Source organism: Diprion similis, chromosome 11 (assembly GCF_021155765.1).
Source record: "Diprion similis isolate iyDipSimi1 chromosome 11, iyDipSimi1.1, whole genome shotgun sequence".
Lineage (NCBI taxonomy): Eukaryota > Metazoa > Arthropoda > Insecta > Hymenoptera > Diprionidae > Diprion > Diprion similis.
The window spans coordinates 6,475,597-6,503,499 of NC_060115.1; the positions used below are offsets into that span (position 1 = coordinate 6,475,597).

The 27,903-nt window shown below is 43.5% G+C and overlaps 2 protein-coding genes across 3 annotated transcripts in view; one reads left to right on the top strand and one right to left on the bottom strand.

The window, feature by feature from the left end:
* Positions 1–27,903, bottom strand: part of LOC124412082 (dedicator of cytokinesis protein 7) — a 58,979-nt gene that overhangs the window by 4,479 nt on the left and 26,597 nt on the right. The window lies entirely within an intron of this gene.
* On the top strand, positions 14,553–27,294 carry LOC124412094. Its single transcript, XM_046891707.1, has 4 exons — positions 14,553–14,607; positions 25,359–25,616; positions 25,901–26,130; positions 26,610–27,294. Exons 1-4 carry the CDS (start codon positions 14,592–14,594, stop codon positions 26,994–26,996), a joined length of 891 nt encoding a protein of 296 aa, XP_046747663.1. The 5' UTR covers positions 14,553–14,591; the 3' UTR covers positions 26,997–27,294.

The following is a 27,903-nucleotide window of genomic DNA, read 5'->3' on the forward strand; positions in this document are numbered from 1 at the left end:
GTGAAAAACAATCTCTGCAGTCACGCGGCATCTCCAATTAACACCGCACGTGATGTTAAAGCACGCCAAACAACAACTAGGGTTGTATCTGTTCGTTGTTTAGCGGTTTCTCTTCAGTTATAACGTTTAATTTCAAACTGCGTCTGGAAATCTTGAATTTTTAACCGTCTAATTAAATTCCGTAAGTTAAATTTTTTTTCCCTCGTGTATATATATATATATATATATATATATATATATACACATAAACCCACAATAATAATAAAAACTGACGCAAAATAAAATCATAAAAATCTGGACCGATAATCTGTTATGGAATATACGCAATTAATAAGAACTCGTCGTCGTGTAAGAGGAGTAATATCAATTCGGACCCCATAAGCGTCACTAAGGCTTGTCCCATTCGATCGGACGATTAGTATAATACGTCGTAATTATCTCTAGATATAAGTGGAGAACCGGCCAAGATCTATGGGCACATAACAGTCTCGTAGTACTTGGGACAGGGTGATAATTTGTGCTGGACGAAGAAGAAAGTACGGGGTTCGTTGAGGAGAAGGGAGGGCGATTACCGACCCTGGTTATATACACATGCCCATAATGTATATGGTACATAATACGGGGATACATAGCCGGGCACAGAGGTTCGCTCTATCGGTCGGCTGCAGCGAGCACCACCCCGCAGGACACGAAGCAAAATAAGGAAAGGCTGGTGCGGCTGCCCTCGGATCCGCTTCATTCGGGAGCTCCGAAGGGCTAAACTCCATTATCGCTAATTATAATCACGTTTAATCGCAAACTCGTCCTCTCTACCCTGCCGGCGTCGCCCTCCTCCTCCCCCTCCCTCCCCCCCTGAGCCCCCATTCTGCGACCGCTTTCGTACACAGAGACGCAGGACGACGTGTGTGTGCTCACCCCGAGGACCTCGTGCTCGGCGTCGCTCAGTCCTGATTATCAATCTGGACTCTCGCCCTCTCTCCCTCTCTCTCACCCTCTCTCGCTTATACCTCGCTTTCACCCCTCGCCAAGCCTACGTCGAGGAGCCACTCGGCGTAGTTATATACTCCAGAGATACTCCAGGAGTCCGGTGAACGTCGAGACAGACCGAAAAGGGCTGCTGGGGACGGTGAGAAAAGAACTCACCGTCTTTCGAGAAGCCCGCAAGTACCTCGAGCTTTCTCCCAGTGTTTGTATGTGCATATATGTATATATGTATATGTATGTATATGTTATACCTACCTACTTGCATCACAGACGATGGAAAACGGACAATGGTTTGAGGTTTCTCATACATCGTTTAAGCTTATTCTCGTTCAACCCACCGTGCAGCTTTCCACCTGGAGCCAATTTCATATAATCTTCATACCTTTGCTCCGGCCCCAATTCGAGTCCGAATCAAATCTCCTCGCCCTGGTTCGATATTCCGAAAATTATTGACGATCATCTGCAATGCGCTTTATACTTACCTCACATTCTACATACATACCTATGTTTACACCAGCTAGGCAACATCGCGTTTCAATGCACTTTACAGGACATAAATCGTTCAGACATGTGTATAATATATGCACGAGTTACCGCCGGACAAAGGCAATTCGGTATATACGAACACTTACCAGTTACCAGGCGTTTTCCATAAAGGTTTACGACCCAATATCAGCGGATAGGCAACCGAAACTACGTTTCAAAGTCAGTTACTATTACTTCTGAAAAGAATATCCGACGCTGACGCTATCAGTCCGGTTACAAACTCAGAATGCAGTGCCGCTTCTCAGCTATATCTGCTGGTGTTTCATCGGAAACTTTGACTGAAAAGGAAGAGGATATCAAAGATTACGACAACAAGAATAAACGTGCGAAAAGGTAGTAATAATAGAACCATTGTTCATCAGAACACGCGACGACTTGTAGGGGCAGCATCTTAAAACGATGGGTACAGACATCCCAAAAGCGATAATTCACCCCCGGACACAAGGGTGCGTGCCGCATGAAGCGTCGCAAAATCAGACCCCAGGGTGAGGGGTTGGAGGTTGATGAAGGTGGGTTCGGGGGTGGCGGATCACCTGGCGAGCTCGACAAGGGAGCAGCGTTGCCCCGTGGGGGTAATTGTCCGTTCCTAGGGTCCATTACGTCTAAGAGGGAGGGTGGCGATGCGTCCGTGACTGCGAACGAGGGGCGGGGGTGGAGGTGGCGGTGGGGGACGAAGGCATCGGAAGGACGTGACGGGAAATAAGAGTGCGGGCGAGTGGCGGCCGGAAATTGCGCCCAGCGCGATGGTCTCGAACCCGACGAGGCCTCGGAGAAGGATCGAAGGTCGGGGGCGTTGGGGGAAAACGAAGGACTCGAGAGGACTGCATGAACGGCTCAAAATCGCAAGGACGACGTGCCCGCCCCTGTCCTGCAGTGTCCGGTCGAACGGAACGTGGTGGAGGTACACCTAACTTGTCCGCGCCGATCGACCCCCGCGAATAAATGAACGCCGCAGCATCGTCGAGGGAAAATAAAACCGGATGAGGAATGATAAGATGCGTCGTGGTGGTAGGTGTGCAAGAGAATAAAGCGACGGACGAACCTGTCTCCTCGAACTCTCCGGCAGTCTTCCTTGGACCTTGCGTGACTCCTCGGAGTTACGACGGGCGAAACACGTGCCCCAAGTCCGACAGGCACTCCCTTGTTTTATACCAGACTTGTTATGGATATACCTGTCGGAATACCAAACTTTTACCGTTCCTAGCTGCTTTTCTTGTTCCTGATAAAACTGTGGAAATCCTGCGAATGGCTCTGTCACGCGACGAACAGCGGGGATAGTCAAGTCCCGATTATTTTTCGTTCGGAACATCTTCAGAGGCTGGTTGATTTGGTAGTTTCTGAGCATTATTCCGCTTTTGAAGCCTTCTCGGTAGATTGGAAAACATTATTTTTAAACCACCGCAGAGTTTAGGGAATTAGAAATCTTGTTGCTCCTGCTGTAATAACGGTCAAGCCATATTCATGCTCAATGATATACTCTTGAATTGTTGTATAATGTATATCTATACGTGATGAAAATTCGCAAAAGCAAGTTCAGAGGCAAGGCACAGCTATTTTTAGCCCGTTAATGAAACTTTCGGTAAATTCTCTATGAAGTTAAAATACCTTACAGATAAAGCGAAATTTATAGAAGAGGAAAATTTTGAAGTGACGAACGGTTTAATAAGGATATATTAATACATGAACAATCGTTTCAGGCTACCTGAAAGAGAATTAGTTAAAAGGAAAGCTGTCCAACATTATTTCTATACAATGTATTTAAGAACGCCGAGACAGTGTAGTTGAGCTTTCTTCCCCTGCTCTGATCAAATTTGAAGGAAGAAATTTATTCGGTTTCTACCCCCTTGGGTGGCCGCAGATTTATAAGGGAGTTCGCAGCGGTGTTCGCGTGTTTAGAAAAGGCAAGCAGCTTTTCAAGCGGAAGGATCCGGACGTGTGTTACAGGCGATGGTGCGGCATCTGAACCCCGAAGTGGTTAATCGTAAGCGTTGGCGGGATCGAATCGGGGAATAAGGGATGCGTGTCACGCGACGGAAGGCGGGGGGTTTGAAAAAGGCGCGGCTTTTTAAACTCGCCCCCGAGGGCAGCCGGACGGACGTCGATCATCGCTGAGTTTCGTTTGTACACAAAGCGCGACGCGTGGGCGTGTTTATATATCCCGAGGTGGAGCCTCTCGATATTCGCGGTAATTTCGCATCGCGGTTTGTGCCGGGGCTAAAAAGTCCCGTCGCTTCGGGGCGAGCGCCGGATATGATCTCAAGAGGAGCGACACGTGCGGCGAAGAAGCGTCGCCACACACGGAAGCGAGCGTCTTTATCTCTCATACATGATCGGACGAAGGAGAGTTTCGGAATATTGTATTCCGAGGCTGCAGGTTCCCCAGGGAACGGCGCACCTCGGAATATACGTGCAGACCTCCGCCGCCTCCATCTTGAACGAGGGAAAGAAATTCTTGGTAAGTTCACCTGCAGCCAGCCGTCTGCGTCTGCACGAATGCGACGAAAGCAAAGTTGGCTGGGTGATACATGAGTGGGGGTGTAACGAGTGCGCAGGATGATATATATGTGCGTACAAAGTAAAGATCATCCGCGAAAAGAGAGGGAGGGAAGCGAGAGTGAAATTGTATACCCGCACGCTTATACGCTAATTTTGCGAATAAAGGAGCGGACATGGGGAAAGATTAATTCCTAGGGGCGGGTGAGTCGAGGACTGCGAATCCGACGATAATATTGTTCGAAAGCAAGTCGAAAGCTTAAATTCGCCGCTCTGTGCAGCTGGGTCGAGGAAGAGCGAAATACTCGCTGCATGGACGTTTCGGTTGATCTTCAGAAGTAGCGAATTTAAATGAAAGAATGCGAGAGACAAAGCGGGCCTCGATAAGAGTAGCTGAACCGTAGGAATTCCACCTTTTTCCACCGCACACATACACTGCGGACTCGTCCCCGCGTCCTAATACATAAAGCACATAAAGCACATAAAGCACGTAGCGAACAACGTCTTGAATATTTGAGCCCTCGAGGAGAGGAAAGATCCCCTTAAAAGCGCGCGTTTTATGAATAATTGAGCAGCACGGGGCCCGGTTCGCCACTCGACGACCGTCCCGCCGTCGATACACACTCTCTTTCTATAATTTTTCCCAGCTTTCTCTCTCTCTTTTTCTCTTCTCTTCGGATCGTCGAGAAAATTGCGACGATTTACGAACTTGAGCTTTCGATTAAAAACGGGCGTCTTTGGTAAACATTCGGGGCCTGTTTCTAGACGGCTAAATTGGCACCCGGGTTTACTTGGTCTGAAAAATTAATCAACCCGTTCTTTGGGGCGACGGGCTGCACGCCGTGGCAGGCGGGCATCGCCCCGGCGGTAAGCCTGTAAATTGTAACAAACGGGGCGCATCGTTTCACCGCATTAAAATTAATGACAGGGGCGTGACGGCGGGGGCGGACGCGAGCTTCGGGGAGCAATAACGCAAACAGACACGCGATAATCCGGCGACGAGCGCCCCTCGTTAGCGCGTCCTGCCACCCTGCCACCCTGCCACCCTGCCACCCTGCACCACCACCGGGAGCAACCCTCCCCTCCTCAACGTCTTTCCATCCCTTCGTCACCTGCGAGCCGGGCATGATCTATATGCCGTATTACCCCGGTACATGCTTAACACAATATTCTCTACTTGTTGTAAAAGCGTGTCAAGATATACGGTCGCTCGTATCTTATAACATTAATGCGATAGCGTTACGCCGCGCGCCGCTCGCGTTACGGAGAAAAATTTCGTTTCTTATGGATATGGTGGAAAATTATAGAAAATTCTAGCAAGACAAGGTTATTTTTTCTACAAATAACCATTAAGTGAAATTATACACCGCACCGTGTAAATAACAAAGAATGCAGTAACACGTCTTTGATTTTCTGGGTCCGGCTGTAAAAAACTATTTTCTTTATTCTACCGAGAACTATGTTTTTCGTTTGTAGTAAATAGTGAAAATAGTTAAGGACAGTGTGCTGATGACAGCTGAAAATTTCTCTCGATGTAGTCTCGTATAATTAGTTGGCAAGGGCTTGTGACTGCGTATCGCTAATTATTATTATTATACTATAAGTGTACAGCATAAACGTTGAAGAAAATATTATGTATCACGGACATCTTTCTACAGTTATATTGAATAAATACAAAAACAAAAAAAAACATCTCTCGAGCCAGCCAGCTGCGTAGTGTTACATACTTAGTATAATTAATTATAACCACCCGTTAATGAGAAAATCACGTCTCAAGTATTCAGCGGCAGTCAGTCTATAATTGGATCATAGGCAATGAATTTCTAACAAATCAAGTGATACTTGAGTCGGTAGAATTTTGAAGATAGTTAAAAAGTAATAATTCGAACCCCGCGAGATCGCAGAATCATATATCGCCCCTAATTACTTTACAGCGTAAAATTAGGCTTCGTGATAAAAAAATGTTTTTCTCAAAAAGAAAGAAACAAAAAAAAAAAAAAAAAAAAATCAATAAAATATTCCACGTTTTGGCAAACTGGTTGAAAATATTTCTTTCAAATCCCAATGACCAACCATTTTTTACACTGTGCCTAAATCTGCAACGGAAACTCTAGTTCAAAAAGTCTTTTTCCAAATGCTTGAATTCTGTCAGACTGATTTAGCTTTTTTACGCGTATACATTTTCTCTAACGACAAATGTGCGCAGGTAAAAAGGTTCTCTGTGTAAGGAGGGATTATAAAAAATAAAAACAATTACATATATATATAAGAAAAAAAGAAGCTAAAGAAATAGAAACGAACGACGCGCGTTCTCCAAGAATGACATAACCGAACACAAAGAATAAGTTCGGTACGCATCGCGGCCGGCATCACGGCATCGCGGCATGAGGGAGAGAAAAGTTTCAGGTCGACGACAGTTTCGCGTGAGCGAGTCGCTATGCGGGGTTACAAAAGATCATCGACTCCGGGTGAGAAGGAGCGCGACGAACGGCGGGTTCTCTTCTCCATCGCCGAGTTCACCAGCTCCGTAGAGCGGCATCGAGGTTCGGAGAATCTCTGGTTCCCTTCCACCCTTCGCTCCACCCGGCCCGTCATCCCGAGGGAAATTTTAAAACCCCACATCACGGGGGGTCGCTGCATCCCCCGCATTCCGATATAACTTTTCAACATTTGCTCGGATCCGTGGATCATACCGTCAAATATACCCGCCTTCAGATCATCGACATTTTCACACAACGCGTCGTTATTCGCATGGCATAAAAAAAATAAGGCGAAAAAGAATAGAGAAACGGTTTTATCAAATGATTTTTCCTCCGCTGATCGGACGATTGCTTTCAACTTTCTTGATCCCAGTTTATATATTTTTTCATCACTGGCAAACGCATCGCCTAATTAATAAGTAATCTGCTAATGCTAAGAGTTTTTTACAGACGATCCATGATGTTGTTTCGGACTTTCATATGGAAACCCATGAGAATATTTTTAGATAGAACTTGGAACCCGCAGATTTAGTATAAAATGAACTGGAGTTGGTTCGAAGCTTTCGAATCTTGTGATCACTTTTCAGTGCTTTTCAAAAACGACTTCAGAGCAGCTTTTCAAAAACCCTGTATTCACTGAGGTAACTTTTCGTCTGCAATCCAGCTACTCAGTTTACGAATAATTAAAATGTTCAGCAAATTTGAAACACCATTGCACTCTTCGGTACTTTGACGTACGCGTATAATTTGTGGCCAAAAAATTGTCGATCAATTGGATCAAAGGATCCTTGGAACATCTATGACGACATAATTGATCAACTGCACACAATGAATACAATAAAATTGGATAAACCTTCGACCACAACTTGGAACACCACAAGGTGGAACTTCCTTCCAACGTGTATCGTCCTTCTCGGATCTTCGAAGGTACAAGAGACTCGCTGGAAAGCGTCCCTCAGTCTGGACCGGCGTATTTTTCGCAGCTGGTACTGCACTGTTATAAACTGGATCATCGTGTTCGACATGGTCGTCGTCCTGGCAGGGCTCTTCAGTTTGCTCCTGGCAATTCGACGGTCTCGCGTTTACTCGTCTCTGGATGTTATTCTTGGCAGAGGTGGAGGTGTGTATTCTGCACCGTCCACGACACATCTCTACACCCGAGATAACAGAACCGAATGTAACTCCCAGCCCTGCGTACAGTAATATAACTCCTTTCACCCGAAGCTGACCACAAGGGAGACGTCTTCCCGGAAGTGCGTTAAAATTACACGATTAACACACGACCGCCGAGTTATTTGATACATTCCGCATATAACGTGCTACGTACGAATGCCGCAAGCTCGCTTTAGGATAATCGAAATATGTGTCCCGAATATCCGACGTCGCGGCTTTTCGTGATCCTTATACCCTCGTTCCTCGCTCTTCTTGTCGGATTCGATCGTTCAGCGGGTGAATTGAATTAAGGGTTTAAAACACGGGGTTGAGCCTTTTAAACATTATATTCTGAAATATGCTGTGTCTTGAATTTCTTGTGAGAGGTAAGTAAGAAAGGTTTCGAAAGGAAACAGAACAATTTTGCATATCCGTCGAGATACATCCTCACGACGGTATACTTGCAATTTTAGAAACCCGTTCCACCATCGTTTTCCGCAGTGATCAGAGTAGTTGGAACACATCCTCTGGGGCGTTTTACAACTTCGTTAAAACATCATCGAATAATCACAGATATCACAGGTTTCTGCCCGCTGATCGCGAATTTTCACGGACCGTTCACGAAGGGTGGTTTCGTCCAGGGTGACCATGGGGTGACTTTCAATTGACACATGACACTTTAACCCGGCGCAACGGCTGCACTATCAACGCCTGCAGAATTCCTCCGGTGGTTTGGTTCGCGGGTCGAGAACGAGGGTGAAAGGGATGAAGGGAGAGAACGTAGGGGAGGGACAGAGAGACAACGGAATCGAGTTACGCGATATTGGCCCCTAGGCGCTCGCCAGAATAAATACACTCAACTCGGTTCCGCGGCCATTCCTCCCCCACCCCACCCCCACCCCACCCCCACCCTCCTCATCCGCGACCTACGACCGACGGCAAATTCCCAACCATCGGTCTCCCTCGGATTCTGTATTTTTCTATACGGTCGAATCGCTCCTCTTCTATTCTCTCCTTTCCAGAGACCGAACGAGAAAAAAGTCCCTCGGGTACCGGATCGAGCGACTCTTCCTCACCCGCGACAATTACCACTTTCGAATGAATTCGAATAATGTCGGCACGCCTACTTGTATGTGTAAAGTGCCCAAACGCACCCAGGCACACGTACCTACACGCAAATGCTTCTCCAAGCACATCACCGCCAAACCATCTCGATCTCTGAGTATCTGACCGTACGTGTCCTACACGAGCAAAGGTCAGAGGTCAGCCTTGTTCAATTGATGAATGTCTGCACAGGTTGACCTGGCACCTATTATAGGTACGGTAGGTAGGTATGTACTTTATGGATGGATAATTGGATATTGGCACCATTTTTCGATTGCCGTACCGTTTCGTTGTTGCTATTTTTTTGGTGTTTTTATTTCTGTTTGTTTTTGTTTTGTTTTTCTTTACGTCAAACCCAGCAGCACGGTAATTATACCTATACTGAGATGTTTAGATACCGAATTGCAAATTCATTTATACGGAGGGGAAAAAAAGTCAGTTAAAATCGAGTCGTCCCGTTTTCTCCCTGCACGTTTTTAGTGGCGGTGGTATGTATGTATGTCCCTGTGTTTATGTTACTCGATGTACAACGCTGCAGGGTGCAGCGTGCGTGTACGCAATATGCGGATACAAAATTATGGTTGGAACGGGCGGACAAAATGCTATTACGTACGAGACCTGCGTGAAAACGATCCCGTAAGCCAGAGTGGAAAATTCAACGATGTTTCTCGATCGATCCTATACGTGTAATAAACTCTCCAGCCAGTTGCGTGAGTTATACCTGAATTTCTACAGGGACTCACAGAAAGTGCAATTAAGGGCTGCAGTATTCGAAGAGAATTTAAAGCAACGCGGAATCTCTTTTGCTTATGAAACACCGATAAATCGTTCTTCTACAACAATAATCTGCTTTTTTATTTTTGCACTTTAGAGGTTGACCTTATCGAAGTCGGTTGTTTGGAAAATCGAGCATATGTAGCAGATCATATTCTCGGCATAAAATCCTGTTAGAATTGAGATCGTTTGTAGGGTGAGTAATACTGCAGCAGAAAAACTGCTGCGAGGCCGATGATTAATGATAATGATGAAAAAGCGTTTTAGACAAGCTTCGGTTTCTTCCAATCCCGCACGATCGGCTTTACCTGCATCTCGACTTTACATCTCGCCCTGCGTTAGAAAACAAGTTATTGCATGAAACACGCTGTAGCCGTCGACGCCCTTGCACGTGAAAACACCTATTTATTAGAGTAATAGTTAGCGGGGGTTGGTGTTTGTTATATATTTTCCCCTGGTGCATCAGGCCCGTATAGGGGGCATCAACACGCGATAGCGATCTGCAGCCACCCTCACCCTCTTCCTCTTCCTCTTTTCCACGGCGAGCGTCTTTTATCGAGTGAATGACCCGCGGGCGAGCGAGAAAGCCATAAAGGCGAGGTGAGGCGGGGGTGGTGGTTGGTTGGGGGTGGCTGGGTGGCTCACGGGAACTACAAACCACAACCACCCACGAACCCATTCGAGAATCGAGGCTGACCCTATCGGCTCTCCGCATCTAGGTATAATATGTACGCGTACAGTTGACGTTGGAGCGAGGCGAGGGTGCGACTCCCTCGTCGATGGGGTCGCCCGGGTTATTGAATTATTAATTAAGCCAGCTGGTACGTGGTTAACGGACGCCCGGCTACTGACCGCTCCGTGGTCCACTTACGAACCCTTCACCTACGGTGGAAATTTGGCACCGTGCGGAAAAACCGCACTGTCCATGGGACAAAAGGACCGCGGAATCAGAGTGAAAGAGGAAAGTGATTCCGAAAAGGAGACGAATGATCGCCTGAACCCTGCTGCGGACGTATTTCCGTACGTTTAAAATTCCCGAGATTATCCGATCCAGCGGATCTACGAGCGCCGGCTATATCAGCTGATCTAGGCGATCGAGGAGAGCCCATTATGCGGATCCTATCGCGGTCGTTCAACCTGGTCGGACTAATAATGACGGCCCACCTTTGCCATCGGACCGTATAATAACGGCGCACCATTTACTCACTACCATCTGCATATTATCGAGTTCAAAACTACCGGGACGAGTAACGCTTCTGCAATCAAACGGATTATTCTCGACCGGTAAAAACCCAAGAGGTTAGATGGACCCCGCGTTATTTCCACCGACACATCATCGTCTGCACGGTGGATTTAAACTGGTTGCAGAGTATTACAATTTTTCTGCAGGGTTGCGAAAACGGAGGTCTGAATGTGCAAAAAAAAATTGAGAGATTGTAGTTTTCAACTCGGGAAAATAATGATATTTATTTTTAATTTATTACATGAATTACAGAATATTTTCATTACTTTTTCTTTTTCCTTTTTTTTTAAATTTCACACGGGTCAATGCTTAGGATTCGTGCATTTTGTGTAAGTATGTGATTGCGGGAAAATCGAGTGATTTATGACCCGGCACCTCCGTACGACGAGCGATGATAACGTGGATGACTATGATGGTAACGATAACGAGGCAGCCGGCAATAAACAACCTTATATAAATATAAACGTGGTGAGAACTTTATGCGAGTAGTTTCACCCGCAACGTAGGTGCAAAGTACTCGACGCACGCGATGATGGACGTTTTTGCTGTTGCTCTTTACAGCTAGTGTAACTATGCATAAGGTGCTCCCTTGATTACTCAGCACTGACTTTCACGGTGGGCAACGTGCTCATTAGCGAGAAACTCGCATGTGGTCACCCGAATCTTGTATTACATACTTCAAGTTTGAATATCACGGTTCAACAATTTTGTAAATTTGTGAAAAACGTGGCTCGCTTCGCGTTCGAGAATGATGAAAACACATTGCTCGAAGGAATGTGCAATAAAGAAAATGAAGGAAAGTTATATAATCTGATGAAAGGATTTGTTTCATTTCTACAAACGGAAGTAATTTTCCGTTTCGTTATCCGTCAACCGTGGCTCATCCGATCGTTTTTCATATTCCATACTCGTTTGGATTTCAAATAAAAAATAATTTCCATACGAGTTCTACGTCACAGACGTATGCACGAAATTCGCTACGCGAGTTGCAGAAAATCTGGGCAAAGCTTGAAAGCCAACGGCTGTTTGTACCACAAGGCGCTTAATTTATTTTGCGTTTTTTTTTTCATTGCCGTTAAAGCCACCTTTACCACCTATCTAATTAAGCAGTTTCGAAAATTGAACCCAGGTTATCACTATATATGTATATGTACAGTTATATATATACAATACACATATAATTGATATCGATACAACGGTTATAAAATACAGTATGACCCGAGTAATACTTATCAACCCGACGTTCAGAAGCGGGCCTAAATCCGGTATAACTTTCGTCATTGGAGCCGTCATTCTGCCCAGCGAAATGGGGTGAACCGCAAAACACCTGTGACATCCTTTTATCACTGGGCGCTGTCTCTTTCGGTTAATATAACTGAAAATTTTCCAATATTATAAACCCAAGTCTCGCCGGCGGGTGGAGGGTATATATAGAGCAATTTAATTATGTAGAAATGGGGGCTTAAAACCGTGTTTCAAGTGAAGCAAACTTCATTGAAGATAATACTGCCTCACCGAGAATGAGCTAACTTTTTCATTTTCTCCTGACCACTTTTTTCCATTAGCGTCGCCACCTAATTTTCACAAAGTCAAAATAAAGTCGAAACAAAAAAGAAGAAAAATCACGACGACGAACTTCCGAGACACATAAGCGAGACACTCAAGTCAAATCCGTTTCGGTATTCAGCCGTTTTTCATCTTTCGCTTTCATTCACGTCACACTGTTGTACGCGGGGAAAATAATCACGATAATGATGACGGGCTTAGCCTTGCCCAACCAGATCTTGTGTTTCATGGAAATCCACAATCAGAAGCTGCGATAAGTATAAAAAGACGCAAAATACGAGGAGAAGGCGAAGTAAACGCGCTTCATTTTCGATTTCCGAGAGAATTTCTTCAATTTTGAAGCGCAAATATAGGCACCACGGTGTCGAAAACGCAGAAGAATATCATCTGCCTACATCTCGAAGTGACAGGCGGATGAGAAAGGGTGTAAAAAAAAACAGGCATTCGCAGTATCTTTTATCTGGCACGGGTGAAGAATCGCAAAACGCCTTCAGGTGATAAACGAATTCCGCGGGTTTTCGTTCGGATTGACCCTTCTCTTCTCTCTCCGTTTACCCGTTCCTCTCTTCTCTCCCTCAACCCCATCCCAGAGGTTTCCAAATTATTTGAAAGCTCCTCCCCTCGCCGTCGAGTATCCTTGTGTAAGTTCAAGCCGCAAAATGTCACCGAAGCTGCGATCCGCCTCGGGACTTTCAACTTTGTGCTACAGAACGGATCTAGGCCCATCCCCAATTTCGTGTATAAATTGTCAATTATCCGCCCCGTTCTTAACTCGGGAAATTTCACACGGGGTATAAATTTTATGGTAGCCATTGACAACAGCACCAGTGAAAATACTCACTGTGAGTTTTCTGTGAAATTCGCCACTCGACGCCCGCAGATAGGCAACCGATGCTACATTTCGACATGCGGCAATGCGAAACGTAGCATCAGTTGCCTATCTGCCGGCGTCGAGTGGCAGTTTAACGGAGAATTCCTATCATACAATTCCGAGGATCGGTAAAAAACGGCTCGGAAAAACGCCTTGAGATCCCTGCGCGTTACACTAATTCCAATCCTCAAGTCAGAGCAAACGCCCCGCAGAAATTAGAGGACCAGAAACACCGCGAACCGTGCTTAATGACCTAGACGTTGCTGCCGCCGAGGGTTCAAGAGTTTTCCCTCGGTTCCTTGCCCCGGGCGGTAGGCTCTGTAAGAGTTTAACTTCACCGCCTATTTTCGCGAATTCCGCGAGAGAAAAAAATTCCGGATTTTCACAAACCTCTCGTGATTTGTAAACGGATTGCTGATCGTCTAAGAATTGTTTGTTTCACACGTAATTTTAGACTCTGCGTGGGTGTTTTATCCTTTCAGGCAACATTCGTCCCCCATAATTAAATGCTTTATGGTATTAATGGAACGCTGCTTTCCAACTGTAAGCTGCTTATCTGTTCAAAACATCATGATGAAGGAATAACTTTACCTAGAGGATAGATAAATAACCAGCTTAGTCGAGAAACGGCAGGATTTGTCTATTTATCAGCATATCAAACATGCGTTACTTCTTGGTATGCCGTATACTCCGTTAACACCTGAAAGCGAGACAAGGTACGTCAAACGAAAACGTATCAAATTCCGCAAATAATTAATTTTCGCTCCTACGTTTGAAACTACTATATCTGTATCATCGTGATTACAAGTAACACGGCAGATCGTCTTAAAACACCTGCCACGTTTCAAGGTAAATCCGCAACAACCCCCCCCCCCCCCCCCCCCCCCCCCCCATGAACATGAGCCAAGCGATTTCAGAGAATTAGGCTCCGTCCAGGTATCACAGGGGTAGTTGGAACAGCGACAAGCGGTTCGAAGACATGGCGCTCATCCTGCATCAACCCCCTCCCCCTCAAAGTAACACTGTAAATAGCTCACGCGAAGTTTTTAAGATTTGTGAAATAAGTACAAACAAAAATTCCCCCTCCCCTCTCTAAGTGCGTTCTGCATCATCCCTGTCGAGCAGTGCAACTTCGAATCCAACCGGTCAACTCTACCGCTGCAACCCCTGCTCCTCCTTGATACTAAAATTAATTGGTTTACGACCTCGCCGTCCCCGCTGGCCACGTGCTCGCTGGGTCAGGGGTGGGGTGGGGGTGGAGGCGCGGTGGTTGGGGTGAGGCATGCGCGAGTGGGAGTGGCGGCGTTCGCGGATCCCGCCAAGGGACTCTGTCCGTTGTTGTCAATCGCCGGAGTCGGTCGCGTTGCCGTAAGCCTGCATGGCCGCGTCACTCGGTACTGGACTAATTTAAGCTTTGTTACAATTGTTGTGTTATTAAATTACAGTAGAATACGATCCGCAACGCAGTAAATTGCGGTAAATTGTTCCGATTGAAGTTAAAACGCGATCGGATGAATAATAATCGAGCGGTGCAGAAACCGCCGCGGATCGCCGATCGGCGCCGATTTCGCCGGCCGGTTTGAGACTGGAATATATATCATTATCATTATTATTATTTTAATATACTTTACGCGAGTGAAATATTTCCTACACGTTGTTTATTGTACAGTGCTGTTTTTTGTGCAAGAAAGTCGGATCGAGAGATCGTCTTTTTTGATAAAACCGGCCGATTTTCGCAGCTAAAGATCGGAGATATGCAGCCGGCCGCGGTTACGCGGCCGATCATGCCGCGACTCGCACTACTTGCTGCTGCTGGCATCTTTTTCTACTGCTGCACGATGAGCGGAACTCGTTTAGGTAAATCAGCCACAAAATAACCGACGACGAACAGGATTTTGTGCGGTGTTGTACCAGGGTTACCGATTTTCAGGGTATTCTGATTCATGTTAGGTGTATGTGCATGTAAATCATAGGCCTGTAAAAATGGATTCGCTTACGACGGTCGCGAAAAATTTTGCCTAATCGAATGCATGCACTGCAGACTCCAGCGCAGATTCCGGAAGTTGACAGAAAATTTAACGATGATGGAAATCACCGTGCGAACGGGTATATTATATATACACCTAATACCTCTGCCTGTGCCGAAATTTGCATGATGTACACGCATAATCGGATTCACGCCCGGTTAACCGCGCTTGTTACTTCCGGTTTCTCGATTTGAGGTTTACCATGATTCGATAACCAACTGTACCCGCGGGTACCGTACGGATTTCATCGAGGTCCTTTGATTACATGTGGAAAAAAATTACTTGGTGGAGCAGAAAATTTTTGTTTCAATACTGCAGTCACAGCGAGAACAAATTTGTCTGTAATAGTTCGAATTTTTCGGTGTTTCACCGGGCCAAAAATTCACACCATGGTTACGTATTTCGTGATTACTTACATTTTATAGAACGATTACAAGAGATTATTTGAGAAATGCATTTTACTTTGATTACGTGATTTCTTATGATTTATAAGATTTAATATGATTTCTTAAGATTACAAAAAAATTCTTGTAACTATAAACGAATTCTCCTGAGTAGCGACGAACACCTTTGATAATTGCTAATTGAGAATTTTATTTTAATATTATTGATTTCAGTGTGATTTCGTAGATTACAAAATGATTTCGAATGATATTGAGAACTCGATCGCTTCGGTAAAATGCCCCTTGCATTATTGTCTATATTAAAGATGGATTTTTATATTATAATTAAAAAAATTTCCAACAACATTGTCAACGCGCAAATTCATCGTTTTCGAAATACAATTGTTCGGATAAACAAACCTTGGATCAGACAGATTTTCGGCATTAAATATCTCTCAGTTAGCTGCACCAAATCTGTTTACACTGCATTGAAACGGTAGAGAACGGATGAGCCGGAAGTGTAACGAAATAACTCACACTCACCGAATCGAGTCAGGCGAGCGTGCGTGAAAAATTACAATTATAAAATTTCTTCAGCCGGCATATATAACAAAGTGACAAAAACAAGAGGGATGCATACATAAATATATATAATATATATATATTAGGGTGGTGCAAAGAAACCGACAACTTTTTTTTTGAGTCTCGTGTGACAAAATGTTAGTTTTTGATGTTTTAAGAGCCCACTCCAAAGGACAGCTCAAAAAAAAATTTTTTTTTAAGAGGTCGCTCCAAATTTTTTAAAATGTCAAAAAACGTCAAAAAATTTAATTGAAAAAATTGTATTTTCAGTATTTTATTTGATTTTTAATTCGTGTCGTGGTGTATTGTTATCGATTATTTCTTACTAAATAAAAGGAAAAAAATTTATGAAATTTTAATATGAATATTAAAAGGTCACTCGAAAAGATCTAAAGAAATGCACCAAAAAATTGAAAAAAAATTATGAGCGACCTTTCAAAATTCAAATTTTGAACTGAAACTTTCGGAAACTTATTTTTTTTCTCTATAAAATTATACCGTAACGAGAAAAAAAAATTAAAAAGAAAAAAATTTCGATTTTTGATGATTTCTACGTTTTAAAAAATGTAAAGCGACCTCTTGAAATTTTTTTTTTTGAACTGTCCTTTGGAGTGGGCTCTTAAAATATTAAAAACTAACATTTTGTCACACGAGACTCAAAAAAAAAAAAAATATTCGGTTTTTTTGCGCCACCCTAATATACATATACATACATGTGTGTATAGGTATAGTACATTATGTATAATAGGCTGCACGGCTAAAAGCTGCGGATTATGCAAACGAGTGCCGCCAATTCAGTTCAAGTGCATTGGAAATAATCGTCAAGACAGTTTTCCTCCGTTACCCAGACCTCCCAAGATTGCGGTGAATTCTCGACCATAATTATACCCAAGCAGGGTACAATGCGCGTCATAGAACGGCTGTGCAGAAATCAACCGATCTTGAGCGCAGAGCGAAAAGCTCGGTAATAATACGAGCATCGTTATATGGCCCATTCGAACGCATAATACATATATACATACCCTATACCTTACAGGTATACCAGGTGTATACTTGCAGAGCACACGTACATACGTAACGTTACAAAAGCGAGCGAGAGATCGAATTCATTGTGACGATCCGAGTAATTCCTTTCGAGAGTATTCAGATCTTGAGTTATAATCCAATACCTACTTGTTATAGGTATACCTTATACCTACACGATACCTACCTATAAGCATATAATATGTATTTATGTACATGCAACACGAGATGGTGGGAGGGGGGGGGGGGGGGGGGGGGAGGTATTATGCTTTTATACAAAACTCCTCGAGATCCAAGCAGCAGGCTTCTCCACTCGAGCTTGAAAGAAAAAGTCAATTGCTGTATACGCAGGCATTATTTTGTTTCTAAAGTGGGACCGCCCCAAGTTATGTGTTATAGGAACGAGGTACACGCTATACGATGAACGAAAATTAAGGGTGTTCCCTGTCTGGGCCTGCTGTACCGTCACTCGATCCCGATCTCGACGAATCTCCGATTTTCCAATCTTCCCAGACAATGCGCCGGAGCTTTGCATTGAAAATAACAATTTACTCAATTTGAATTAGCCTGAGAGATGTGTAATAACCGAGCAAAAAGCAGCAGGAATTTGAAAATTTATAACCACCCAGTTTGCAGGACAGAGTCAAAGAATCGTTTCACGTTTTCATATCGTACAAATATGTAATGCGAAATCCTTACGTACTACTGCGAAAAATCTATTTCTTCTTATTTCTTCTCTGCACTTTCATTTTACATACTTTCATTTACATATATATATATATATATATATGGTCTCGATTATACGTTAATCGCGTTAAAGTTTCTACTAATAAAAAATCAAAGCGTACAACATCTTCTCACATATATTTCTCCGAAGGTTTAACAATTTTCGCGTTTACAATATCCACGAAATATTAATTCTAACACCGAGTCCGAGGAGAAAAACTTTTCCTCAAGTTTCCCCGTATATACGAATAATATAATATACGTATCATCTGCGTACAGAAGTCTTCGTATATAAAGATTCATTAAAATCCCCGAGCAGTTTGGGGTGAGAGGGGGGAGGTATCGAGATTCAAGATGGCGGTTGCGGGTCAAGTAAAAGGCGCTGGATAATTATTTTCCCCGCATCTCGAGCATCGCATAATGGATAAAATGACCGGGAGAACGAGTCGTGAAGAGAGAGAAAAAGAGAGAGAAAGAAAGAGAGAGAAAGTGGAGTGCCTGCAGATACTAGGCGATTCGAGTTAGGTCTAGTTAGTCGAATTAATAACTCCGCAGCGTCTGAACGCCGCGGTTCTTACCGAGAGCCGCTCGATGCTCGACGATGCTGATGTTTGCTCAGCGAAGAGGTTGAAAACGTCGACGTCGAGTTCTCGTCGGGCTTGCTGGAAGCGAGGACGAAACGAGAAGCGGCCATACGATGTGGGCGCGAGGTCGAGGTGTCAATTGGCCGAAGTAGCCTCGCGTCGCGACGTCTTTGCGCGGACGAGGAATTATACCCTCGTCCCTTGCCACTTACATTATACCTCACGTGTGTGTGTGTGTGTGTGTGTGTGTACTTATGTATACATATATTGTATACCAGAGAAACTTTGGATAAAGCGGGGGGAGGGGAGAAAACCGCGCTCTCTCGACAATTGGTTAGATTGGTCGTGCCATTAGAGGAATGCGGCTCTTCTTCTCCTTCTCGAGCTTCTTTCTTATTCTTCTAATTCTTGTTCGCGCAGTGCACCGCGCGTTTTAGCTATAAGGCTCGACAAAGGGCGCGGAAAATAACGAAGCCGAGTGTTAGGAGGAGTAGAATGAGGCGTCGCTTCACTCTCTTGAAATTGTGCGCCATCCGCCTCCCCCCCCCCCCCCCCCCCCCCCGTTTGCCCCCCGTAATCAGACGTAACCGCGGCGATAATCGTCTGAACCGCGCGACGACGGATTATGTCTACATCTCGAAGCCTGCAGCCCGCCCAGCTTTTCCTCCCTCCTCCACCCCTCTTATTGTGCCTTGTTACACGTGTATGTGGGGTGTATGTATAGGGAGAAAGGAATAATGACGAATTTGCCGTAGGCTGCTTCCATTCTCCTGCTCGGCCTGTTGGATACAACGTCGCTCAGCGAACCCTGATCGCCATCCACATGGCTCGGCGAATCTTATTAACGAAGATTTTACGCGAGGACGAAATAACGATAATTCGATAACGGGAAGAAAAGTGGAAAAAAGAAAAGAAAGAAAACGAATAATCGAACCTTGTTTTATGCGCGCTTGTGTTTTTAGAACCGATCGAATTGTTGTCATATACAATTCACCGATCAAAACACTCGATATATGTTATGTGGAATAATAATGTAATAAGGGTGGTTCTTATTTAGGGTGTTGATGAATTTTTGCCACCCCACCCCCCAAAGCAACCTCTAATAATTCGAAAACAATTGGCTAATTTATTCAGATTTCTACCTCAACTCTGGGATAGTCCGCTTTGTGATAGAAGTTTCTTATGGAAATGACATGGGAAAAACTTGTTTCCTCGGTATAAATTTACTTGCAAGAGTAATAATATTAAAAAAAAATTTGTGACTGCGAGGTTTTTGTGAGCATTAGTGCTGCTACCTGTAAAAAAATTTACATTACTATACCAGCAAATCTAGACGAATTGCATTTCCCGTAAATAAAATAAAAAGGTCAGATTTCGAGGGTGTGTAATTCGTCGAGATTGCGTGGTGTGATTATACGAATTTTTTACCAGACAGTAGAACTAATGCTGACTAAAACCTCACGGTTACACATTTTTTTAAAATATTATTACTCTTGCAAGAAAATTTATACCGAGGAAACAAGTTTTTCCCATGTCATTTCCATAAGAAACTTCGATCACAAAGCGGATCATCCCAGAGTTGAAGTAGAAATCTGAAAAAATGATGCAATTGTTTTCGAATTATTAGAGGTTGATTTGGGGGGTGGAGCAGCAAAAATTCATCAACACTCTAAATTGGACCACCCTAACATATATATGGTATTACATACCATCGTTACTTTCCTCGGAGTTTTGAAAAATTCATGGCCAGAGAAGAGTTTATTTCGTTTAGTTCTTTCTCTCAGTTAAAATTCTTATCGCTCGTTTATATTATATATATACTTTCCACGAGTTTTGCAGGGATCGCGGTTAGAAAAAATATATTCCGTCTGTAGTGATAAGTCTGTACGTATATATCACATGTACATATAATGCACGTATAATACTTGTTCGAGAAAGCAATTAATTACCCCGAGGTGAATCGAAATGCCTTATATATTTATACTAAAGCCTCACGTCAAGGGCTGGTCCAGCAGCGCGATGTAATTTCAGTCCGTATAATTTAAGTTTAAATCTGTGCTTTTCGTAAATTCGCTCGCTTCTCCGTATCTCTCGAAGATAAATTAGCCTGCATGAAACGTTGGAAGTAAATGTAAAACTCGTTCAAAGAACCGCAAAAGGGGTCACGATGTAGCCAAACAAATATTTGATCTTATTTTTTAAGACGAGGTTTGATTTAAAAAATATGATTAGTGTGAGAAAGAAATGTATATACCTGTATACAGGGTGGACCCAAAAAAAAACACGGTCGATTTAAAGACGTGAATACAATCTGAACGTGTCCACCGATTTTCAGAAACTTTTTTTTTCTCTGCTTGAAACTGGAAGAATAAACATTTCGTTTCAAGTTTGAAAATCCAAAAAATCTTTACTCCTTTGCTGAGATACACGTTTTTGAAAAACTAGTGGAGAAAAAGTCGTCGGGAAGATGAAAAAAATAATAATATTAAAGAATAATCAACCTTAATTTTCACGTTAAATTCTGATTCGAAATTTGACTCTCGTATTTCAGCAATTCTCATAGATTCTTTTTACACGAAACGAAACCTTTCTTGTGATGTATCAGTCAGAACGCGTGCTTCGATGTTGAAATTCTGTTTTTGGGACATTATCAAGAAAGTTCATTATCAAAAAGGTCAGCTGTACGATGTCGTGAACTCATCAAAAATTGACTTGCTAACCAACATTTGATCAACATCAAATTAGAATTCAATCAGAAATTACAAACCACCGATTCAGATAAAACGAACATTGTGAGATTTTTTACGACGAGATTAGGGCTGACTTTTCTAATATTGGCCCATTACACATGAACAATTCGGCAATTTTGAAGTATGAGAAATAAGAAGAATAAGAGAAAAACGCACATTGCTGTAAACTTTTTGTCATTAATTGAATAAAAATGAACTGGTCTTTAAATCTTAATAGTTGAGCATGAAAATTAAATTGAACATTCTTCAATACTAATTTTTTTTCAATCTCTTAGCGACGTATCTTACGATTAGCTAAGACTGAAGATTTTTCGTATTTTCAAACGTGAACCCAAAGGTTTGTTATTATAATTTCCAGTGAAAAAAAGTTTTTGAAATGCAATCGACGCGTTCGGATTTTTTTTTTTTTTTTTTTGTGTTTTAAGATGGTCCCGCTTTTTTCGTCTTACCCTGTATATATATGTATATGTGTGTCTGTGTATAAAATTATAAAAAATACGGGACTGCCCGCGTACATAATAACAAGCAGAATTCTACCGAGAGAGCGCGGATCCCGCAGGAAATTGCAGCTTCCGTTGCAAATTTAACGGCATATGACTTTAATCGACGAGATCAAAGGAGAATGAAAGGTGGGCAGAAAAAAGCAGAAGAATTGAACGATGAAAGGAAATGACATGAAATTAAGCTATAGGTTCACAAGTTTAACATCAGTGCGTTTTAGCATTGATGGGTATGTAGGGCGGACCGTTAATTTTTCATCAACGTAGCAAGAAATGTTTTATAAGTAATTAATGGTGTCCAATTAACAACATATTTTTACGACATATTATAATTTTGACGTCAATTGCAGATAACTTGTTCGAGTTTCAATGAACCGTATAACACCTTATTTCGCCTGGAAGTATGTAAAAGCTCGAAACGATTCGTCGAAGTCTCGAAACAGTGATAACATTAATTATCTCAGCTGCCGAGTTAACGAAGAAAAAAAAAATTAGAAAAAAAAGTAGAAAATTAAAATTATCAATTTATATTACAAACTAATACGTTATAAACGAAAAATCATTGGCGCAGTTATTACCATTCCATATCAGACTATTTAACGAATAACCTAGATAATTTTGAAACGTGAAATGAGATATTGTTCATTAGAATTGGACAAACGATACCCTTTTGGATAGTTATATAATATTGAAGAGAGAGAAGAAACACGAGAAATAAACTTATCGAATAATATGATCTCTCTGAATATAACATAACGATGGATTTCTATTAAGTTGAAATGTGAGAATCATCGTTCGGAAAACCAGGTGATGGTAGGTCGTTTGATTAATTTTAATTAATTTAACGAATAACCTGAATAATTTTGAAACATGAAATGAGATATTGTTCATTAGAATTGGACAAACGATACGGTTTTGGACAGTTATATAATACTGAAGAGAAAGAAAACACGAGAAATAAACTTATCGAATAATATGATCTCTCTAAATATAACATAACGACAAAGTTCTATTGAGTTGAAATGCGAGAATCATCGTTCGGAAAACCAGGTGCAAGTAGGTCGTTTGATTAATTTCAGCAGGATCACCTTCAGCTGCGCTTCTGAACCTTTTGTTTACCATATGTATAATAAATCTTTTTTCTTCAACTTTATCTCTTAAGCTGTGTATACATACGTATACGGTTCTACAGGCACATGCGTTGGCTAGTCCGTCGCTCCAACTGCCGGACGATAGTACGAGAAAAAAAAGAGGGGGAAAAAGTAGAAAAAGAAAAGGAACCAAAAAAAAAAAAAAAAAAAAAAAAAGAAGAAAACGGAAAAAAGAAAGAAAGAAAAATAAAAACGGAAAAACCGCGGGAAAACGAGAAGAAGCTGCACACGCAGGCCTCCCGGGGGCCGGCTGAGAGAAGTAAGGGGATTTATCCCTCCAGCGCGGACTGTGGATCGAGTGAGCCAATTAGACCAGCAATTAGTTTAATAATTACTGGACTAATTAACATGCCTTGTCCATGGGGGGTAGGGGGTACAGGGAGGGGGGAGGGGGGAGGCGGATGGTCGAACCGGAGAACGGCGAGAGGGCGAAGCGAGTTGCGAGTGGAGAACCGAGAGTCGGAGAACACGTACAATGGCCGCATCGCTCCACTCCCTCCCTTCACCCTTCACTCTTCACCCTTCGTCAACCCCCGCGGCTGATAGACGCGCAATATAACTACCGATGCTGTGCAGCTAGGAGAGTCTCTCCGCTAGCTAGAATTCGCGGATGTCCCAGAGCCATGACTCCATGAATATTGCACCGGCCTTCTGCAGGCGCATTATTCTATGCAAATCTGCAGGGGGAGGAAATGGGGAGTCAGGTTTTGAATGGCGATGCGGCTTAACGTCATCGCGACGCAGGGCCGAAAACGTTTTCGTCATTTTACGTCATAGAAATCCAGTCCGGCTGCGATGTTATATATGTATACCTCGTGCCTAAACTTGCGCAGTTTTTAAACCGCGGACATTGGGGATGATACGACTCGATTAGGTATCTGTAACCTCCCCTTCCACCGGGGAAAAGGATCATTTGGAATTCGATCGTGGTTCGCTGCATTTGGAACCGAATTTTATACCGCGATGGAAACGCGATGCTCGTTCTAATGCTGCAAACGACCGCCGACTGGGTAATGACTTTAATCCGCATGCACACGTAACTGCATCGGCATCACCGTTTGTGCGGTATCTGCATGCCGCTCCTAATGGTTTTCCAGTTTTACGCATTTGCTGATGCCGGTCAAACGTACCTTTAATTTCAGCTTAATAGAATCGATGAAAACTCCTATGCAATGGGGAAAAGTTCGGGAAAATGATGCACGGAAACTTTGATAAGACAGTTTGAGAGTTTGTCTTTTGTTTAGAAAATTTTTTTTTATTCAGGATGTCAAATTAATTTTGTATAATTATGTCGTGTACAATATGCGTCTAAAAATGTTGAAAAACGATCATATTTTATGTGATGAGACGCGTGTTTTTAGTTTGAAGAGACGTTTTTTTATTTCTAGTTTTTATTTTTTTTATCGATCAGCAACATTTCATCGTAAGTTATTTTACTCGGCGGCCAAATCGCTGTACGAAATGAAGAAGACGTTTCAAAGGCTAAAAAATCTTGAAAAAGGTTTCGAGTGATCAAAGTGTAGGGAGATAGAAAAGAAAAAAATTATAAGAGAGCATTAAAATCGTTGAAAAACAATCATATCTGTCTTTCCGGATCAATTATTCAATAATCTTGACGTAATATAGCTAACATAACGAGAGCACGACGGTGTCACGACGGAGCAGAATATATATAAGAAGTCCGAACGGAAGTAGCTCATTTTGGTAACTACCAAAGCAGTGCCACAGACAACCGAGGTTGTAATCGGGTTAACGAAGCTTTTATCCGATACTTACACGGTATTTTCTGAGAACTTAACGAGTTGACGAAACACCGCGAGTCGTTCGACTCGGGTAAAAAAAAAAACACGGAAATACGAAAATCGCTACAACAGGTTAACCGGAAGAAGCAATGTACAACAACATAAGTTTAACCGAAACGAATTGATCCACTCGGCTGATTGAGCGAAATGCTTTCGTACGCATAACGTTATTACACGAAGGTAAAATTTTCAATTTCCATACGCCGCAGGGTTTTACAGTGAGAGCGAGACGGAAAGTAGGGGCGGGGAGGGGGGGTTACCTTCGCAATAATTACGAATCTACAGAAGCAGGTTGCTCTGGTATTTGAAAGAGTACTAATTAGTCGTGTTACAACCCGCCGCACTCGAGCCGCAACAAGAATTCAGTGTTTAATCCACAACATGCGTGAAATAAATCTCTTATCCGTACCGCAAGGGTTGCAAATTATTACAAAAATGCAAACGTCAAAGGTGGTATAGCCTTGTGTAAGACGTCGCGAAATTACCCGTGCATGTATAACTCATTTCTAATAAGAGAATGTAAAAAGAAAAAAAAAAGAAACAAGAGGAAAGTAAAAACGTCCGAAGTCCGAACCCGCTTTCACACTCACCGATATTGCACCGGTGGTTGGTTGCAGGTGGCGCCGAAGCTCTGGAGCTGACGAGGCTGGACGTGCCGCTGTTCGTCGATCCGAGATCAGCAAAGGTCGCCCTGCGGTGCGAATACGACTTGGAAGGGGCGGGGCTCTACTCGGTGAAGTGGTACAGAAACGACTTTGAATTTTTCCGCTACATGCCGGGGGCCCAGCCACCCGGGCAGGCTTTCGACCGCCTCGAGGTAAAAGTCGACCTCGAGCGATCCGACGCCGAACAAGTTACTCTCCTGGGGCAGGAAGGTGGGTGCTCTCTCTCTCTCTCTCTCTCTTTGACGTACCATATATACGACCCGCATCTCTGTACATGCATGCATATTTATTATACCTACCTATACCTATGTATAGAAGGGTGTGTGACACACACGCGTGTACGTTGTGAGTTGTGCACGGCCGAAGGTGTAAGGTGTAAAGCGCGTACATCACCAATTCTGTAAGTGCTGCTCTCTCCCTCCTCCACCGCCGAGGAAGACGTGCATAAGGTGACGGCGATGGCGTTTTTAACCGAGCGAATTCCACCGTTGCAGAAGGGGTTAACCTCGCAGGATCCTACCTGTGCGAAGTCTCAACCGAAGGACCCGAATTTCTTACCAAAGAGAAATCGGCCAATATGAGCGTCGCCGTCGTGCCCAATAGGGATCCCATCCTTGAGGGTGTCAGGCCCACCTACGATCTCGGCGAACTGCTCCAGGCGGAGTGCACATCCGCCCCCGGCTACCCACCCGCCAACCTGACCTTCATCCTCAACGACAAGCAGGTGCGTCGAAGGTTTATTCCTACGGCATGGTCCCACTTCTGGAAATATGTCTGATGGAGGATTTTATCCCAACGTAAATAAGGGCCGAGTCAAGTCTTGGGTCGTTTATTCAATATTTGACGAAACACACGTTCGCTGTAAATATCGTACGAATCATGGATTTTCAGAAGAACATTGAATTTTATTTGCAACGTGACTGTTTCAGCATGAACAATTATTATACCGTTTGTCAGAAATCGTTGAAAACTGCAACGATTCTAAAAGCAAATCCCCTTCGAGCAGGCAACAGGGATTACAAACCGTTAGAGACTAATAGATTGTCCTTCGGGTTGCCTACCGACAGGCGGATGGAGCGATTTGTTTTCGTAGAAATTGGTAGAATTCGAAACGGATAAAGATAAAAGGGAAAGGATTAGATCCCCCGGATCAACGCCCGTCCAATTTATTATCGCGGCAGCGTTAAATCCCGTGTTTTTCAGGTGTCGTCGGCGCTGACGCGAAACCTGACGCCGGAAGTGACGCTCCCTATGGACGGCGGAGGTCAGCCTCTTCAGCTCTCGACGACACGCCTGGGGTTGACGCTGCGTCTTGAACGCGGGCACTTTCCGGGCTCAAGTCTGAGTCTCATCTGTCTTTCCACCCTGCCTGGCATCTCGGCGGCACGAGCGAGAAAAACGGAAGTGACGTCGACGTTGGCGGTGAGCAGCGGCCGCCTGCAGCAAGAACCTCCGGCGCCCTCTTCGGCGAGCGTTAATTTTCTGTTGATAGATTTTTTACTGTTACCCCTAACGGTGATTGTTATCTCCGTGAAATTCCTCGCCGCCGAATTACCCTTCGCGCAATCAACCATCTCCCGGGGTTACTAGACGGACAGATTCTCCCGAAATTACTCGAGGGGCACCGAACCTGCCGCCGCATCCTCCAGGGTCCAGGATATCCGGACTAGGTTGGTATTACTGTGATCCCGCCGGTGTACGAGTATATAACATATAAATATGTGTACAAGAATCGTACATGTATAGTGTATACATATGCGAGTACATACATAACGATAAGATATGGTTAAAGATTATTTTAAAAAACACTGTGTTGTACATATTAGGGTATGAATGGATATAGTGGTTAGGTGTTTACTGAATAAAGATACGTGAATGGCGATGATACGACGAACACCAGGTTGCTCAATTTCCTCGTACCCAACATCCGCACTTCACGCCTTCCCGCAAAAGCAAGTGTCGCTATAATTTTATCGCACCGCTTATTTTTCCAAAATAGATCATCACGCCGAATACTAATTATCAATCAAGACAGCCGACGCCGGTACAGAGATTCTTCGAATCAACTATACAACACACAGTTAGTTCCCTTATTTCTGGCCTGTTACGTATAAACCGTGTTTACAGTATATTATACCAGCTGGAGAGGGCGCGTATTTCAAAGAGAAAGCAGCGGTCGAATCTCTTTGATGCTTTCATCCGAACACGCTGCCAACAATAAGCTGTAACAATGAACGATACGTGGAAAAGGTATGATGTACGTTGTTTAACGGGCGGTACGTTTCAATTGAAAAAGAGAAAAAAGGTTAAAAAAAAAAAACTAAAAAAAAAAAAATCACGTAACGTGTTCATCGACACGTTGAAGAAAAAAATTCTGTAAACATATCGAACCAGGTTCGCCAGGTTCCCAGGTTTCCAGCATGGATTTGACTCTGGCACGCAACGAGCCTGGGTACCATACCACCAGGGCTACGTAGGCAGAGACACCTTGTCCGAT

Bases quoted from the DNA above. Each gene is read 5' to 3' on its own strand.
- LOC124412094 (XM_046891707.1), top strand. The intron at 25,617-25,900 runs GTGGGTGCTCTC...CCACCGTTGCAG, and splicing joins TACTCTCCTGGGGCAGGAAG to AAGGGGTTAACCTCGCAGGA. The intron at 26,131-26,609 runs GTGCGTCGAAGG...CGTGTTTTTCAG, and splicing joins TCATCCTCAACGACAAGCAG to GTGTCGTCGGCGCTGACGCG.